The sequence below is a fragment of the Schistocerca piceifrons genome, chromosome 1 (assembly GCF_021461385.2).
Source record: "Schistocerca piceifrons isolate TAMUIC-IGC-003096 chromosome 1, iqSchPice1.1, whole genome shotgun sequence".
Classification (NCBI taxonomy): Eukaryota; Metazoa; Arthropoda; class Insecta; order Orthoptera; family Acrididae; genus Schistocerca; species Schistocerca piceifrons.
The window spans coordinates 841,095,609-841,113,309 of record NC_060138.1 but is presented as its reverse complement, the minus strand read 5'-3'; the positions used below and the strand labels follow the sequence as shown (position 1 = coordinate 841,113,309).

At 41.3% G+C, this 17,701-nt stretch overlaps 1 protein-coding gene across 2 annotated transcripts in view; it reads left to right on the top strand.

Annotated features, from left to right (window-relative positions):
• The first annotated feature begins 2,263 nt into the window (after positions 1-2,263).
• LOC124715093 (tRNA wybutosine-synthesizing protein 3 homolog) overlaps positions 2,264-17,701 on the top strand; it is a 65,480-nt gene continuing 50,042 nt past the window's right edge. For both annotated transcript variants that reach the window (XM_047243074.1, XM_047243073.1), the window contains exons 1-2: positions 2,264-2,543; positions 2,652-2,828. In XM_047243074.1, coding sequence (XP_047099030.1) covers positions 2,367-2,543; positions 2,652-2,828 — 354 coding nt within the window. In that variant the 5' untranslated portion in view covers positions 2,264-2,366. The remainder of the gene's footprint in view (positions 2,544-2,651; positions 2,829-17,701) is intronic.

The window sequence follows — 17,701 nt, the reverse complement described above, 5'->3', positions numbered from 1 at the left end:
TTGTACATGTTGTGTCGAGTAAAAATGGCTACCACATTTGTATGTGCACTTCGCACATAAAACAGCTGAAAATCATCTTATGAAGGTCACAATTCGCGCTAAGAAACAGTTGAGGACAGCCATACGAGTTGAGCTCACATGACTGGAATTGACTTGAAGTGCTGTGATGTGACGGGTGGTGTGAATACACTTCGACGTAATGGTGCCATAGTGGCCAGGACCTGAATTCTCCGCCTACTTTTGTTCACTGCCAGCCACCATGAGGTACATGGCACATGGTACCTCCCATTGTACGAGTTATTAGGGTTTCTTCCTGTTCCATTCACGTATGGAGCACAATGATTATCCGAATGCCTCTGTGCATGCAGTAGATTAGATTAGATTAGATTAGATTAATACTAGTTCAATGGATCATGAATACGATATTTCGTAATGATGTGGAACGAGTCGAATTTTCTAATACATGACATAATTAGGTTAATTTAACAACATACTTAAGTTAATATAACAACTTTATTTTTTGTGTTTTTTGTTTTTCTTTATTTTTTATTTTTATTTTTTTTATTTTTGAAATATTTTTTTCTTTTTTTCCTTAATTTATATCTAAAAATTCCTCGATGGAGTAGAAGGAGTTGTCATTCAGAAATTCTTTTAATTTCTTCTTAAATACTTGTTGGTTATCTGTCAGACTTTTGATACTATTTGGTAAGTGACCAAAGACTTTAGTGCCAGTATAATTCACCCCTTTCTGTGCCAAAGTTAGATTTAATCTTGAATAGTGAAGATCATCCTTTCTCCTAGTATTGTAGTTATGCACACTGCTATTACTTTTGCATTGGGTTTGGTTGTTAATAACAAATTTCATAAGAGAGTATATATACTGAGAAGCTACTGTGAATATCCCTAGATCCTTAAATAAATGTCTGCAGGATGATCTTGGGTAGACTCCAGCTATTATTCTGATTACACGCTTTTGTGCAATAAATACTTTATTCCTCAGTGATGAATTACCCCAAAATATGATGCCATATGAAAGCAATGAGTGAAAATAGGCGTAGTAAGCTAATTTACTAAGATGTTTATCACCAAAATTTGCAGTGACCCTTATTGCAGAAGTAGCTGAACTCAAACGTTTCAGCAGATCATCAATGTGTTTCTTTCAATTTAATCTCTCATCAATGGACACACCTAAAAATTTGGAATATTCTACCTTAGCTATATGCTTCTGATTAAGGTCTATATTTATTAATGGCGTCATACCATTCCCTGTGCGGAACTGTATGTACTGTGTCTTATCAAAATTCAGTGAGAGTCCGTTTACAAGGAACCACTTAGTAATTTTCTGAAAGACAGTATTGACAATTTCATCAGTTAATTCTTGTTTGTCAGGTGTGATTACTATACTTGTATCATCAGCAAAGGGAACTAACTTTGCCTCTTCATGAATATAGAATGGCAAGTCATCAATATATAATAAGAACAACAAAGGACCCAAGACTGACCCTTGTGGAACCCCATTCTTGATAGTTCCCCAGTTTGAGGAATGTGCTGATCTTTGCATGTTATGAGAACTACTTATTTCAAGTTTCTCCACTCTCCCAGTTAGGTACGAATTAAACCATTTGTGCACTGTCCCACTCATGCCACAATACTTGAGCTTGTCTAGCAGTGATTTGTCTAAACTTATCCTCATGACCCCTATGTGAATGATACGTAGGAGATTGTAGTATATTTCTCACTTTTTAAAGCCGGTTTTTGAAAATTTGTTAATAGACTTTCTCGTGATAGTTTACATCCTTCTTCAAGAGTCTTCCAGTGCATTTCCTTCAGTATCTCTGTGACATTCGTCCCCTGATTAAACTGACCTGCGACCAGTCGTGCTGCCCTTTTCTGTATACGTTCAATATCCTCTGTTAGTCCTATTTCGTATGAATCCCATACACTTGAGCAATATTCTAGAACTGATTGCACGAGAGACTTGTAAAAACAATCCCCTTTGTAGACTGATTGCACTTTCCCAGTATTGTGATTATCCCACGTCGTATCCCTGGCCGATTTCAACAGTGACTCATGAATTCTGATGCTATTACTCCGACTTTTTATATGGACGTAGGGTATCAGATAATCTGCCTTTCATCTGTCAGTAGCTACGAGGTTTCAGCGAATTGTTGTGACATGACGTAACGTCGAATGTGAATGCACACCGATGTGATGTGACCAACGAGTTTACTTCGAATGTTTGTTTTTAAACCAAAGATGTTAGAAAGAGCGTGTGTTTGCCTGAAGCTTGTTTGTTGTGTGTTTATTGTGTAGCAGTGGTGTATGAGGTAGTGATTGTGAGGATTGTAGTAATACAAAGTGGGATAATGCAATGGTCCGAGAAAGAATTTCAGGACAAAAAGAAACGGATACTCAACAGTACCGATTTAAGTCGCAAAGGTAGTGTGGACAGTGACATTGTTGAACTTGTTGATTTTATCAACTCTCACAACCAATATGTTACAACAAGTTCGTGTTCAGGCCGCTTGATCCTGTTTTGTGAGGTATTTTGTTTTCTGACGTTGTGACTTATCCTTCTTACGAAAAATGGCGTTATTTTTTGTATAATTATCGAAGGGCATGTATGAAAGGAAAGAAATCTACATGTGTAGGTGCCGTCAATGGGAAACAGTAAAGAAGGATGCAAGTGGTTGTACACAACACATGATGACATCGATATGGAAGATATGATGAGTAAGCTTGACCCAACTGTGGGAGATCTCGTGCTGAAATTTGAACCTATGATTCTTCACGTACAATGTCATACAGTAGAAGACGCAAAACATTTGGTTTGTTGTGGACTTTTTTTATTGTTTTTAATCTTAAGGATAATTTTTTACCAGTTACATGTGTGATCTGTAATACTGTGTATGACTGCCAGATTTCTTTGCAGGTAATATAAATCTTATGTGCGTACTTCGGAGGTTTCGTGTGTGTCATTCCTGCAAATCCAATGGTCTGAGGTTCAATGTGTGTTTAGTCGTGGGGTTTGTTTTTATCACTTGTCCGTTTCACACCAGGCAATAATTTGTTGGAATGAAAAAGTTGATCTGTGGTCTGTAGGGTACACTGATGTATGGGGATCCAATAACTGATTAGGTAAATCGGTTCAGAAGTATAAAGAAGGCGAGGGCATGTTATCTCCATTAGTATTATCCCAATTTAAGGATAATAGTGTTCAAACCAACCATATCACTTTCAATAGTAGCATTCTCAATGAAGGACAATAGTGTTCAAACCATCCATGTTAACTACGTATCTCAAAAATGGCTCTGAGCTCTATGGGACTTAACTTCTGAGGTCATCAGTCCCCTAGAACTTAGAACTACTTAAACCTAACGACATCACACACATCCATGCTCGAGGCAGGATTTGAACCTGCGACCGTAGTGGTCGCGCGGTTCCAGACTAGCGCCTAGAACTGCTCGGTCACCCCGGCCAGTCTACGTATCTCATTTCCGATGTATTATGTATGTCATTACTTGGCTGAAGAGTTAGGTTTAGTTGTTTGCTTGTTCCATGTATAATAAATGGTTCATTCTCTGTCAAGTGGCCTAAATTTAAACAAGGTGTCCACTTGACCCTCTCCAATTTTGATCAAGTTTTCACAAGAGGTATGTATGGGAATTAATCCAACAATGCCAAATTAGACAAGTGCAGCGATCAGCAGATGAAGTGCAAAGACTTCTGTAATATTCTGTTGCGTTTAATGTACCATTTCTTTTACAGGGATTGGACTGGATTGTCTAATACTATTTCATAGGCTAATTTCTTATACTAAAGATATGTCCGTTAGAATTAAAAAAAAAAGAAAATCGCCAAAAACACATTGTCGGGTGTGTATACCATTTCCAGCTCCAAGACCAAAATTTTAGGCAACCTGTAATTTTGAAAACCCAGAGCCATCACATCACGTGGCAGTGCCAGAAAATTTAAGTAGGCCTAGGTTAGACTGTCTGGACCATAGAAGAAAGATCTACAGAGCACAGATGCCACACAGATAAACAACAACCAGGAATGCCAGCTGTTGTTAACACTGTCTCTATATGGGAGATAGCATGAAGTATCAACAAGGGTAATGTCATGTAGTCAAATTATGTCAAGAGATGCTGGGGGAATTAGATTAAGAAATGAGACACTAAAGTTACTTGAGGAGATTTGACACTTCAGAAGTAAAGTAACTAACATTGACTGAAATTTAAAGGATATAAAATTCAAACTGGCAATAACAAGAAAATCTTTTCTGAAGAAGATAATTTGGTTAAGATCTAATAGGAATCCAAGTGTTGGGAAGTTGCTTTTGAAGTATTATCTGGAATATAGTCTTAGACTGAAGTAATTGCGAATAATTACTAAAGATTAGAAAATATTTCCGGCATTCTTTTTCATTGTGCTTGTCTGCAACTCAACGTGTCTTCTGTGTGGTGAGTAGCAATCTGTATCCCTTCCATATTGTTGTTGTTGTTGTTGCATGCTGGACTGTCCATCGTTTGTAAGTGTATTAAGTGGTTCAGTTCTATTTTTAAGTGTTTAATATGGTTGCCATGTAGGATAATTTTGGCGTCATAAGAGACAACCTTTCAAGTCACATTTCACTGCGAGTCATTGATGAATGTGAGAAAAATAAAATCTGTCTTATTTTGTTGCCGCAAAACAGTACTCGTATTTTACAGCCATTAGATGTAGGTTTCTTCACATCTTTAAAAGCCGATTGACGGGCAGTGCTTACACAATGGGAGAAAAGCCCCTGTTGGCCAATATCGAAAGATGCTTTTACCTCATTTTTGAAGGAAACTCTTACAAAAGTGTCAGCAACTGAGGAAGGCGATATAAGAAATGCATTTCGTGCAGTGGGATTAATTCCATTTGACCCTGAAAGAGTCCTTAAAAGTTGCCCGTTGGAGGTAATTCTCAGAACAGTTCTTTAGAAGCCTGTTCTTCGGGCTTTGTTGATATGCTTGAGAATGTTTGCTGTGGAATGAAAAGTAACACACTTGCCCAATGAAAGCGAAAATTAGGTGTTGCCCCAGGAAAATCCGTTTTAGGCAACAATGTGAGAAAGAGAGATAATGCTGACTTGGTGTCTCAGTTGCTTGTGAATAATGATGCAATACCCAATGGTGACAAAAGCAGCAGAGCAGAGGAAGCAGTTCTGCAAGTGGATTTTTGTTCTTGTGGATTATCCACACAATTGGAGGGGGGGGGGGGGGCGGCAGCGAAATAGGCAGTTTGTCAGAATTGCAATAAAAGTGGGCACAAAAAAAGTGGAAGTCAGATTTCTGTGTCCACATCAAGGCAGCAAATGTGCATTTATTTTTCCTGCCATTCAGGACAATGATACTGTAGACAAAGGCCACATTTTCTTTCACTGAGAACATATTGTAGATTATTAATGATTTATTGTACGAGTTTATTGTCTTTATTAATGAAATATTTTGTAAATGTGTCTGTGAAAGTTTTCTAAATATGTGTCAGTGTTTACTGAAGATGTGTAGAGTATTTTGTAACAGCCTGTAAAAAATGTTTTCTAAACATGTAACACATGCAAGTGTATGTATTTTTTTAAAAGGTGATCACTGTCCGAAATTATCCCATTAGAGGGTGATATGGACCTTTGTGTGGAAATTCATTGACTGTCTGAGATTACTCCGTCAAAGGGGGTAACATCAGACAGTTTTAATTTGTTAGATTCTAACTAACTAAAAAATATTTTTGAGTAAAGTTATGTGCTCATATTATTCTCCAATGTCATCCAATATACCTCACACTTTTTGTCGCGTGAATTTAATGTTCTTTACGAAGTTACCTTAAAGAATTTGAAAATTTCATCCGATATGACCCCACCTTTCGGTGTTTAATAAGTTTGGCATGTTACCCGAAGGTCCTACTTCAGCTTCATCCAGCTACAGGTTACAATAGGGTAGAGTGCAGCATACTACTAGCAAAGAAACTGAGTGTTGGTCGGTAACGGAAGAGATCAGAAAGAAGAGTCTTGCTTATAGGTAGTAGCGATGCCAGGGGTGTAGATGTAATGGTGATGGACGGAAAAGGATCAGGGTACAGAGTTGTAATTTTTGTGAAGCCAAGTGCTAGCCCCAGCCAAGTGACAGAGGGGATATGGAATTTGTGCAAGTATTTTGAGAAAGAGATTCAGGTAGTCATACTAGTTGGGGAAAGGGAATATTGAAATTCCAGCGCTAGGGCTGACCTGGATTTAGTAGGAATAACAACTTCACACAAAGTGTGAGTATTGTGGAGGTCCTGCAGCACTGTAACAAGCCCTGAGTTAACATTGTGAGCTTTTTCAACATGGAGCTGGTTGCACTTGACTGAAATGAAATCTCATATGAGTGCAGTGCCTGTTGCTACACTTGGGAGATGGGTATATGCTACACGCAGCCTATGCCTGAATAAGAGTGAAAGATAGATTCGCTGAGCTTCTCACAGAAAATGTACAGGGGGCCACCATCACACAGAGCAAGGTTACTGATGTCAGAGGGGAACCCTTTACAATTTAGTCAGTAATCAGGCACCCTGTTATGAAAGAAGTTGTGTCAATAGAGGAGTCCCACAAAGTGCTTAAGAATGCACAAAAAAATGACAGCTTATTTCTTCATAACATTAGAGGACTTAGTAATAAAATAAAAGAGCTGTTTGTTAGTTTAGAAAATATAGATAGCTCAGAAAAGACAGACATTCTGTGCGTTTCTGAGCACTACCTAACTATAGGGTGAGGGAAGCAGTGTGTGTGTGTCAGAAAGTAGCTTGCTGCTGGATCCTATTGCCACAGAAGTCCATCTTGCCTCCGTAGCTGGACGGAGCTATGTCATGGTTGGGCAAGAGATTTCAACAGCTGCAATTGTTATCTTGCACTCTCAGCCATCGTTCTCCAACTGATGTGTGGTAGGGTACTCATCATTTATTACTGTACAGGATCATATGTAGCTTACTGAATGCTATTATATTAATGAAAATAACCAATTTTTGTAAATATAATTGTATGGATAAAAAAATCTACTCCCCAAGAGCCGGATGAAAAACATTAAAATTTAAGGAACTCTCAAGCTTTCAGATCCAGTGGCCACCTTCTTCTTCTAAAGAAGCCATTGGCTCTGAAAGCTTGGTGAGTAGATTTTTTGTCTATCCAATTATATTATATTACCGAATATTACATGTGAGACAAACTTTACATCCTCGTTTCTTCATTGTGCCTGTTTCCAGTTCTTAACTGTTAGACACTACCTGCCTAGGAACCAACATTCTAAAGCACAGTGACATCATTCCATGCACACACAAAAAGACAAATAATTTACAATTTTTCTCAGCTGTTCTCAACAACTATGTATTATTATAAACCAAAAATACCAGGAACTGGCCACCTACCACTGAGCAGCTACTCACATGCTGATTCCATTCATATCACCTGTCAAGCTTCTACTAGAACTATCTGCTGCCAGGGCACTGAAGGGCAGTGGGAATCAACAGTGCCCGCCTCCTGTGTCGATGTGAATCCCTAAACACTGAGGGCTGAATGTGTATCATCTGGTATTCCAATATCATTGATACCAGTTCTCTGGGACAGCTATGTGGGAGCCAATATGTGGCCAGATCTGGTCAACAACGCACAGACAATACCTTTGATTCGCTGCCACTAAACTGTGGGAATTCACTGGCATAAATCCAGGTGTTTCTGCCCATGTACATCCCGTTTGAGAAGGAGAAGTATAGCATCCTTATCTGGTTCGTGAAGTCACAGAACCATTGGGAATATGCAAGCTACAAAATGTACTTCCATCACCATGACCATTGTTCATGACTCAGCCAGCAGACCACTCATGTCATGTAGGGAGATCCAGCGGCCAGCACAGTGGCATATAGGAGTGACTTCACACTATTGTAATATGATGTGCTGTGTGGACAGTTGCAATCATTATTATCCACCCAGTTTTCTAGTTTCTTGTTTAGTTTTTGTTTCTTATCGCAGGAGCTCTGGTTACATGAACTTTTATGGATTCTCATTTGTGGTAAATCATTATATTTGCTCCTTGAAAATACACTTTGTTGAGCTGCTTCAATGTCTCCAGCAATGACAGCAGTGGCTCAACAGTAACACATGAAATTACTGCAACAGGATAAACATCACTGGCAGCAGTTATAGGAAAAACAATGTCACCTAAAGCTGTAGCAACATCAGACCCGGATGATGCAGTAACAAAATTCAACGATTAAACCTGTTTCAGCCTCACCAATCCCATTATTAAATGAAACAATATGGCTGTAGGACACCACTTTGCAGCACATATATAGACCCACTTCCATGCTTTTCTGGTTTTGTAAACTGAGCTGTAGCAGTCACTTTTATTGTCACCTTTTCTAGCTGTATTGTGTTTATAGCATCAATTTCAGCATCTCATTGAATCCATTTTGATCCCATAATGGACATTTGCTATACATTTTTGAGTGTGTCAGTTTGATTTTAACCAGCAGTACTAATCATTGACGTAGTTGTAAGCAGAGTGGATTACAGATTTCCGTTGACTTAGTCACAGCTGAAAGTTTGTTCTTGTTCACAGTATTAATGTTTCTATGAGGACTACTTGAGATTAGGGTGCCATTGTCTGTTTTCGGCAGACAAATGAGTCCAGTTTGCAACACTGAAGCTATCCCATCTCTTCTTGCAGGAATTTTTGCCCACTGCCCAATCCTTTGTAGTCATGTAAACCAAGGAACTGCACTTGGACAAGTGTTTGGAAATAGAAATTCTCCACACTGACTGACAGGAACACTCATGCCAGTAAGGCTTGCGCTGAACTGTGCCTGTAGGCACTCCCCCCACCCCCAAGAAGCTTCTTGGTTCTTTCAACTTTATGTGGGTAACATACCATTTCCTCATCCATTGAAGGAAGTTGTTTTAACCTCCCTTCTTCTGCCCCACACCCTCAAATAGATATTGTAGAGTGGTTCTTCCCTTCTGTGTAAGTGGTTGGCCTTAGAGTACACGGTAAACCATTATCTTGTGTGGTCATCAAAGCAGCTTATTAATTACTTTCATTGTGCATTTAAGAGGTATTACTTCAACATTGACCACCTGACCTTGCTGAAGGCTTTACTGTACAAACATCACTTAATATGCATTTCCTTCCATCTTGAGGAAGTGTGTGGTAATACATGAAGAGACGATATCCTCATTCATAAATAGGGCTCCAACCTCAAAGGATGACTTTCAGTAATTTACAATCCTCTTACTTCCCAGATTATTTTAGATATGAAGTTGCTTATGTCCTATTGATCACTTTGAAGAAGAAAATGATGGTCATCAAGGTAGTGCTCTAAGAGTGACATTGCTTGGGAGAGCTGTACACAGTAAGATAGCACCGCCCCCCAATAAACCATGAGCATTGCCTTCAGGGGTTGCTTGCAAGCTCAGTGGTACAGATAGGTGTACTGTAGGTGCAATTGCAATGGAGGGATATGTGTTGAGAGACCTGACAAACAGGTGATTCCTGAAGAGGAGCAGCAGCTTTTTCAGTAGTTGCAAGTGTGGATGATTTACAGATTTTTGCCTTGAAACATCAACCAGCAGGCCTTGCTGTGCTAGTACTGCAGAGGAAACTACAACCATTGTTTTTCCTGAGAGCATACATCTCCATTGTATGGTTAAATGAGTATGGCATTCTCCTGGCTAGTGGCACAATAGCCCCTTGTTCAGATATTCAAATGGGGGCTACTTAGAAAGATGTAGTAATCAAGAAAATTGGAAATGGCATTCTGAGGACCGAAGCATAGAATGTTAGATCCCATAATTGGGCAGGTAGGTTAGAAAATTTATAAAGGTGAAATGGATAGATTGAAGTTGGATACAGTAGGAATTACTGACATTCAGTGGTAGGAGGAACAGGACTTCTGTATGTTGTTGTTGTTGTTGTTGTTGTTGTGGTCTTCAGTCCAAAGACTAGTTTGATGCAGCTCTCCATACTACTCTATCCGGTGCAAGCATCTTCATCTCCGAGTAACTATTGCAACCTATATCTGTCTGAATCTGCTTATTGTATTCATCTCTTGGTCTCCCTCTACAATTTTTACCCTCCACACTTCCCTCCATTACTAAATTGGTGAGCCCTTGATGTCTCACAACGTGTTCTACCAAACGATCCCTTCATTTAGTCCCCTCAGGGGCTCAGCATTCGTTTGCTGAGTACAGGCTTGGTGACCCCAGGGTTCCTGAGCTGGGGACTGGTAAGCGCCACCAGTCCTCTGTCACTGTAAGCTCTGGTCATACTTCAATGACCACCGTGCGGGGCAGCGGTGGAATGTTGTGTGTTTCGGAGAATGGAGGTCTTGGCTTCACCCCCTGGACTGCGAGGAAGGTGGTTGTTGTTGTTGTGGTCTTCAGTCCTGAGACTGGTTTGATGCAGCTCTCCATGCTACTCTATCCTGTGCAAGCTTCTTCATCTCCCAGTACCTACTGCAGCCTACATCCTTCTGAATCTGCTTAGTGTATTCATCTCTTGGTCTCCCTCTACGATTTTTACCCTCCAGGTTGCCCTCCAATACTAAATTGGTGATCCCTCGATTCCTCAGAACATGTCTTACCAACCGATCCCTTCTTCTAGTCAAGTTGTGCCACAAGCTCCTCTTCTCCCCATTTCTGTCCAATACTTCCTCATTAGTTATATGATCTAACCCATCTAATCTTCAGCATTCTTCTGTAGCACCACATTTTGAAAGCATCTATTCTCTTCTTGTCTAAACTATTTATCGTCCACATTTTACTTCCATACGTGGCTACACTCCATACAAATACTTTCAGAAACGACTTCCTGATATTTAAATCTATACTCGATGTTAACAAATTTCTCTTCTTCAGAAACGCTTACCTTTCCATTGCCAGTCTACATTTTATGTCCTCTCTACTTCGACCATCATCAGTTATTTTGCTCCCCAAATAGCAAAACTCCTTTACTACTTTAAGTGTCTCATTTCCTAATCTAATTCCCTCAGCATCACCCGACATTCCATTATCCTTGTTTTGCTTTTGTTGATGTTCATCTTATGCCCTCCTTTCAAGTCACTGTCCATTTCCAGAATGAGATTTTCACCCTGCCACTCTGTCTACAAACCTGTCTCACTCCCTTCCCAACTACTGCTTTCCTTTCATACCCCTCGACTGTTATAACTGCCATCTGGTTTCTGTACAAATTGTAAATAGCCTTTCGCTCCCTGTATTTTACCTCTGCCACCTTTAGAATTTGAAAGAGTATTCCAATCAACATTGTCAAAAGCTATCGGTAAGTCTAAAAATGCTAGAAACATAGATTTACCTTTCCTTAATCTTTCTTCTAGGATAAGTCGTTGGGTCAATATTGCCTCACGTGTTCCAACATTTCTACGGAATCCAAACTGATCTTCCCCGAGGTCGGCTTCTACCAGTTTTTCCATTCGCCTGTAAAGAATTTGCATTAGTATTTTGCAGATGTGACTTATTAAATTGATAGTTCGGTAATTTTCACATCTGTCAACACCTGCTTTCTTTGGGATTGGAATTATTATATTCTTCTTGAAGTCTGAGGGTATTCACCTGTCTCATACATCTTGCTCACCAGATGGTAGAGTTTTGTCAGGACTGGCTCTCCCAAGGCCGACAGTAGTTCCAATGGAATGTTGTTGACTCCCGGGGCCTTGTTTCGACTCAGGTCTTTCAGTGCTCTGTCAAACTCTTCACACAGTATCGTATCTCCCATTTCCTGTTCATGTACATTCTCTTCCCTTTCTGTAACATTGCCCTCAAGTACATCACTCTTGTACAGTCCCTGTATATACTTCTTCCACCTTTCTGCTTTCCCTTCTTTGCTTAGAACTGGGTTTCCATCAAAGCCCTTGATATTCATGCAAGTGGTTCTCCTTTCCCCAAAGGTCTCTTTAATTTTCCTGTAGGCAGTATCTATCTTACCCATAGTGAGATAAGCTTCTGCATCCTTACATTTGTCCTCTAGCCATCCCTGCTTAGCCATTTTGCACTTCCTGTCGATCTCATTTTTGATACGTTTGTATTCCTTTTTGTCTGCTTCATTTACTGCATTTTTGTATTTTCTCCTTTCATCAATTAAATTCAATATTTCTTCTGTTACCCAAGGGTTTTTACTAGCCCTCGTCCTTTTACCTGTTTGATCCTCTGCTGCCTTCATTATTTCATCCCTCAAAGCTACCCATTCTTCTTCTACTGTATTTCTTTCCCCCATTCCTGTCAACTGTTCCCTTATGCTGTCCCTGAAACTCTGTACAACCTCTGGTTAAGTCAGTTTATCCAGGTCCCATCTCCTTAAATTCCCACCTTTTTGCAGTTTCTTCAGTTTTAATGTACAGTTCATAACCAATAGATTGTGGTCAGAGTCCACATCTGCCCCTGGAAATGTCTTACAATTTAAAACCTGGTTCCTAAATCTCTGTCTCACCATTATGTAATCTATCTGATACCTTCTAGTATCTTCAGGATTCTTCCATGTATACAACCTTCTTTCATGATTCTTGAACCAAGTGTTAGCTATGATTAAGTTATGCTCTGCACAAAATTCTATCAGGCGGCTTCCTCTTTCATTTCTTAGCCCCAATGCATATTCACCTAATATGTATCCTTCTCTCACTTTTCCTACTCTTGAATTCCAGTCACTCATGACTATTAAATTTTCGTCTCCCTTCACTACCTGAATAATTTCCTTTATTTCATCATACATTTCATCAATTTCTTCGTCATCTGCAGAGCTAGTTGGCATATAAACTTGTACTACTGTAGTAGGCGTGGGCTTCGTGTCTATCATGGCCACAATAATGTGTTCACTATGCTGTTTGTAGTAGCTTACCCGCATTCCTATTTTTTTATTCATTATTAAACCTACTCCTGCATTACCCCTATTTGATTTTGTATTTATAACACTGTATTCACCTGACCAAAAGTCTTGTTCCTCCTGCCACCGAACTTCACTAATTCCCACTATATCTAACTTTAACCTATCCATTTCCCTTTTCAAATTTTCTAACCTACCTGCCCGATTAAGGGATCTGACATTCCATGCTCTGATCTGTAGAACGCCAGTTTTCTTTCTCCTGATAACGAGGAAGGTACCCACCTCTATTAAAAAACTCAAGGTGTGCTACGTGCTGAGGAGGTGAAACAGTCTTTAGCAAGTGACCTCTGGGGCACCTGCCGCACCCCAGTTGAATCAGGCTTGCTCAGGCATGCAGGGCTCTGCCTGGGATGACTGTTGTTTCCCTAGCGTCTTGTGGGATCCTTATGGAACTGTCTCATGAACCTACTACTACTGACAGGATGGGTGTGCCATCAGGTAACTTCTATACCCTCTCCTCAAAGAGAGATCGGTTGGTCAGTCCTCCCGAAAAGAAGTCTCCGAGTAATAGTAACAGGGCATTAGTGTGCCATAACACTTTCATTGTAAACAAGCAAAATGGGGGAAGCTTTAAAAACATATCCTCTTTCTATATAGGCATTGGAAGGTATTGCTGGGTCTCTGATAATTCCAGCCAAATATCTAAGCTTCTGGGATGTAAGGCCTTAGGTGACTATCCAATCAAGGCTGAATTGCATAACACCCTTAACTTTAGTAAGGGCATGGTTACCTGCTCCGATATAATGGAGATGGACCCTGCGGAGTTGCATGAAGATTGGAAGAATGTAGGTGTCACAGAGGTGCAGAATTATATGAGGAAAGTCAATGGTAAATTGGAAAAATCGGCAACATTTATTCTAACATCTAGTACTCCCGAATTATCGGAACATATCCTTGCCAGCTATATCTGCCTTAAGGTTTGCCCATTTGTTCCTAACCCCCATGCGATGCTATAAATATCAAAGATATGGCCATACCACTATGAGATGTAATGGGAGGGCTACGTGTGGCAGTTGTGGAGGCTCCACTCACGAGTCAGGGACTTCTTGCACACTTTCTCCGAAATGTGTTAACTGCTCTGGGGATCACCCAGTGTCGAGCAGAAAGTGTGGGGTTTACGAGGAGAAGAAAATTCAAGGGTTGAAATTACAGAGACATATAGTCTGTGGTGAAGCTAAAAAGGCTTACAAAGCCATGCAACCACCGGTTTTTGCAACTTCTTTTGCATTGGCCCTTAAAACACCAGTAGCTAAGTGTGACACATTCACCAAAGTCAGACCACAGATTCAAGTACGAGCACATGCACTTGTCACTGTTGCTGTGGGGGGAAATGCTCCACTTGCAACTGATGTCGCTCGGAAGCCGTCTGCAGTAGACTTACCACTTAAGCCACATACAACTTCCCAACTTCAGAAGCCACCTAAGCCATCCCAGCAACCCAGGCAGCCTCCTCCTCCTGTCAGTACAGAAAAACATCCTTCTAAAAGTAGTTCTAAGTCCAAGAATGTGGTAGGTAAGCCTTCGGATTGACGAGCGCTTTCCCTTTCTGATGGCGACTATGCTCTTGAAGATATGGACTTCCAGTCGGAGGAACTAGAGAACGCGGAACCAGCTAACATTCCCCCTGACCTCCCCGGTAAGTCACTGCCTCCGAGGGAGAAAGGAAAGAACCACCATCGCTAACCAATGGCTTCCATACGGACTTCTGTGTTGCAGTGGAATTTGAATGGATACACTCACATTTGGAAGAATTGCAGCTGCTGGTCCAGGATAAACCTTTCTTCATCTGCTTACAAGAAATACATCTTAAAATACAGACACACCTACATTTCAGGCTACCACATATACAGGAAACACAATACTACTCAAGGCAGGGCTAAAGGTGGAATGGCTATTTTTCGTGATGACAGATACAACTCCTTTCCTGTCCCTCTTACCACCGCCATCCAAGCAATTGCTGTGAAAGTTCTCTCACTGTTTACTATCACAGTGTGTTCTATGTACCTGCCACACCATGACGCTTTGGATGCGGACGCACTGGCAGATCTCTTCCAGGCACTCCCGCTCCCATTCCTTCTTGTGGGGGACTTCAGTGCCCACAATGTGCTGTGGGGCTCGGCTACTACTTGCTCCAGGGGTCGGCTGATCAAGCGACTCCTCCATTCTGAGGATATCTGCCTTCTGAACGCGGGGCAGATGACTCAGTTTTCCACATCTACAGGCTCTTTTTCAGCTAGTGAGCTTTGCTTTTGTTCCTCAGCTATTGTAGATTCAGTTCAGTGGGAAGCGGCTCCAGATTTACATTCTAGTGACCACTTCCCAGTGTGGATTCGTCTGCCGCCTACGACAGTGACCAGCAGGAGACCACACAGGTGGATGATACAAAGGGCAAATTGGTTACAGTACAGTCGACAGGCAATTTTTGTTCCATAAAAACACGGGAGAACTGCCGGATATCAGTAACGTCCTGCCACGATATTTCGGCACAGAGTCTTCTGGCCATCTTCAGGTGAGTGCCACTGTAGTAGTACTGGCAAGTACGTGCTGAGCTCCGCTATTTAAAGCCATACTGAGGTGACATTGCGCATGCGCTGCTCAGCGTGCGCATTCATAACAACTCTGTGCTCTGCGCCTCGCACCCTCCATGGTGAAAGCTTGGCATATCAATATCAGGTCGACTTTCATCTTTATGCAAATAAACGCCTACTACGAAGTTTCTCTATAACAGGATTCCCAGCAGAGTTTAGCTGATAACCGCTATCTCAATTGATGAGAGTCTCGTTATCAGACAATCTTATTTCCACTACACCTCATTGGCAATATGTTTGGTGCGGACATTACAGCATTGTTTCAGCACACTCTCTCCTCTACATATTTTATATTTAACAATGAATTTTACGAACAATCTAACGGTGTCGCCATGGGGATTCCTTTGTCTCCCCAGGTGGCCAATCTTTTTATGGAAGATTTTGAGGAGAGAGCACTCGACTCTGCCACTTTTAAACCGACAGTATTTTGGCGATACGTTGACGACACTTTTATAGTGTGGCCTCATGGTCTGGACCAAAGAATTTTTACGTCACATGAACTCCATACATGAAAACATAAAGTTTACCATGGAGATAGAGAAAGATGGTTGTCTGCCATTTTTAGACGTCTTGGTGCGACGGAAGAGTGATGGCACACTTGGTCACTCAGTGTACAGAAAGCCCACTCATGCAGATCTGTATCTACAAGCTACTTGCCACCATCCAGCACAAACAATGGACGTTCTCAAAACCTTGATCCACCGTGCTCATACCATCTCTGACGCCGACAGTCTTCAAGCGGAACTGGAACACCTGCAAAAAGTATTTCTGAAGAATGGCTTTTCACCTAGGCAAGTGAACAGAGTGATGAAGACCTACAAACGACGGAACAAGGAAGAGGAAGAGGCCTTCAAGTCGACTGCTTATCTACCATTTATTGGGAATATTTCTTCAAAGATAGGCATAATATTGAGAAAGTATCAAGTGAGAGTCATCTTTCGCCCTCCTTCCAAAATTTCATCACTGGTGGGATCCTAGTAAATCAGGTGTTTACAAAATTCCATGTGAATGCGGCAAATCATATATAGGGCAAACAACACGAACTGTGCAGGAACGCATTGTGGAACACCGACGACATACTCGCATTCTCCAACCCACCAAGTCCACAATCGTCGAACATTGTATTTCAACAGAATGATTTACGACGACACAAAGATTTTGGCCTATACATCAAACTTTTGGAGCTCGATTATCAATGAATCTGTGGAAATAAGATTGTCTGACAGTGAGACTCTCCTCAATCGAGATAGCGGTATCAGCTAAACTCTGCTTGGAATCCTGTTATAGAGAAACTTTGTAGTCAACGTAGTTATCTGCATAAAGATGGAAATCGACCTGATATCGATACGCCAAGCTTTCACCGTGGAGGGCGCGAGGCGCAGCGCATGGAGCTCTTATGAAAGCGCACGCTAAGCAGCGCATGCGCAAAGTCACCTCAGTATGGCTTTAAATAGCGGAGCTCAGCATGTACTCACCAGTACTACTACAGTGGCACTCACCTGAAGATGGCCAGAAGACTCTGCGCCGAAATATCGTGGCAGGACGTTACTGATATCCGGCAGTTCTCCCGTGTTTTTATGGAACAATCAGTACTCTGGGAAAGCTTTAAACATCACATCAGGCTATTTTTGAACGAAAGGATTGTGCACAAGAGGCTGTGGCCCATATCACTCGTGAGATCCAAAGGGCTGCCGCAGAGTCCATACCTAGGTCTAATAACCACCTCGGATGACGCCCTGTACCTTGATGGAATGACGGCTGTCGATTGGCAATCAGGGCCAGACAGACAGCTCTTCGGATCTTCAAACGGTGTCCAACTACAGACAATCTTCAGGTCTGCGAGAGGACATGCAAGGCGAGTGATCAAAGAACAGAAGAGGGCTTCCTGGAGGGTAGTCCACATCCCCTTACAGCCTTGTCAAATAACGGGGTCTTGGTGGACATGCCAGAAGAGATGGCTCACGTTTTAGCAGAACACTTCTGTACTGTTACTAAGTCATCCAGACAAGCTCCTGCTGTTCAGGTATTCCATCGGACTGCAGAGATGAGGAAGCTCTATTTTTTTCTCGTGTAGTGAGGAAGTCTACAACCTTTCATTCTCCATCTGGGAACTGGAATCGGCTTTATCTGCAGCCAGAGACATTGCTCCAGGACCTGATGAGATCCATTATT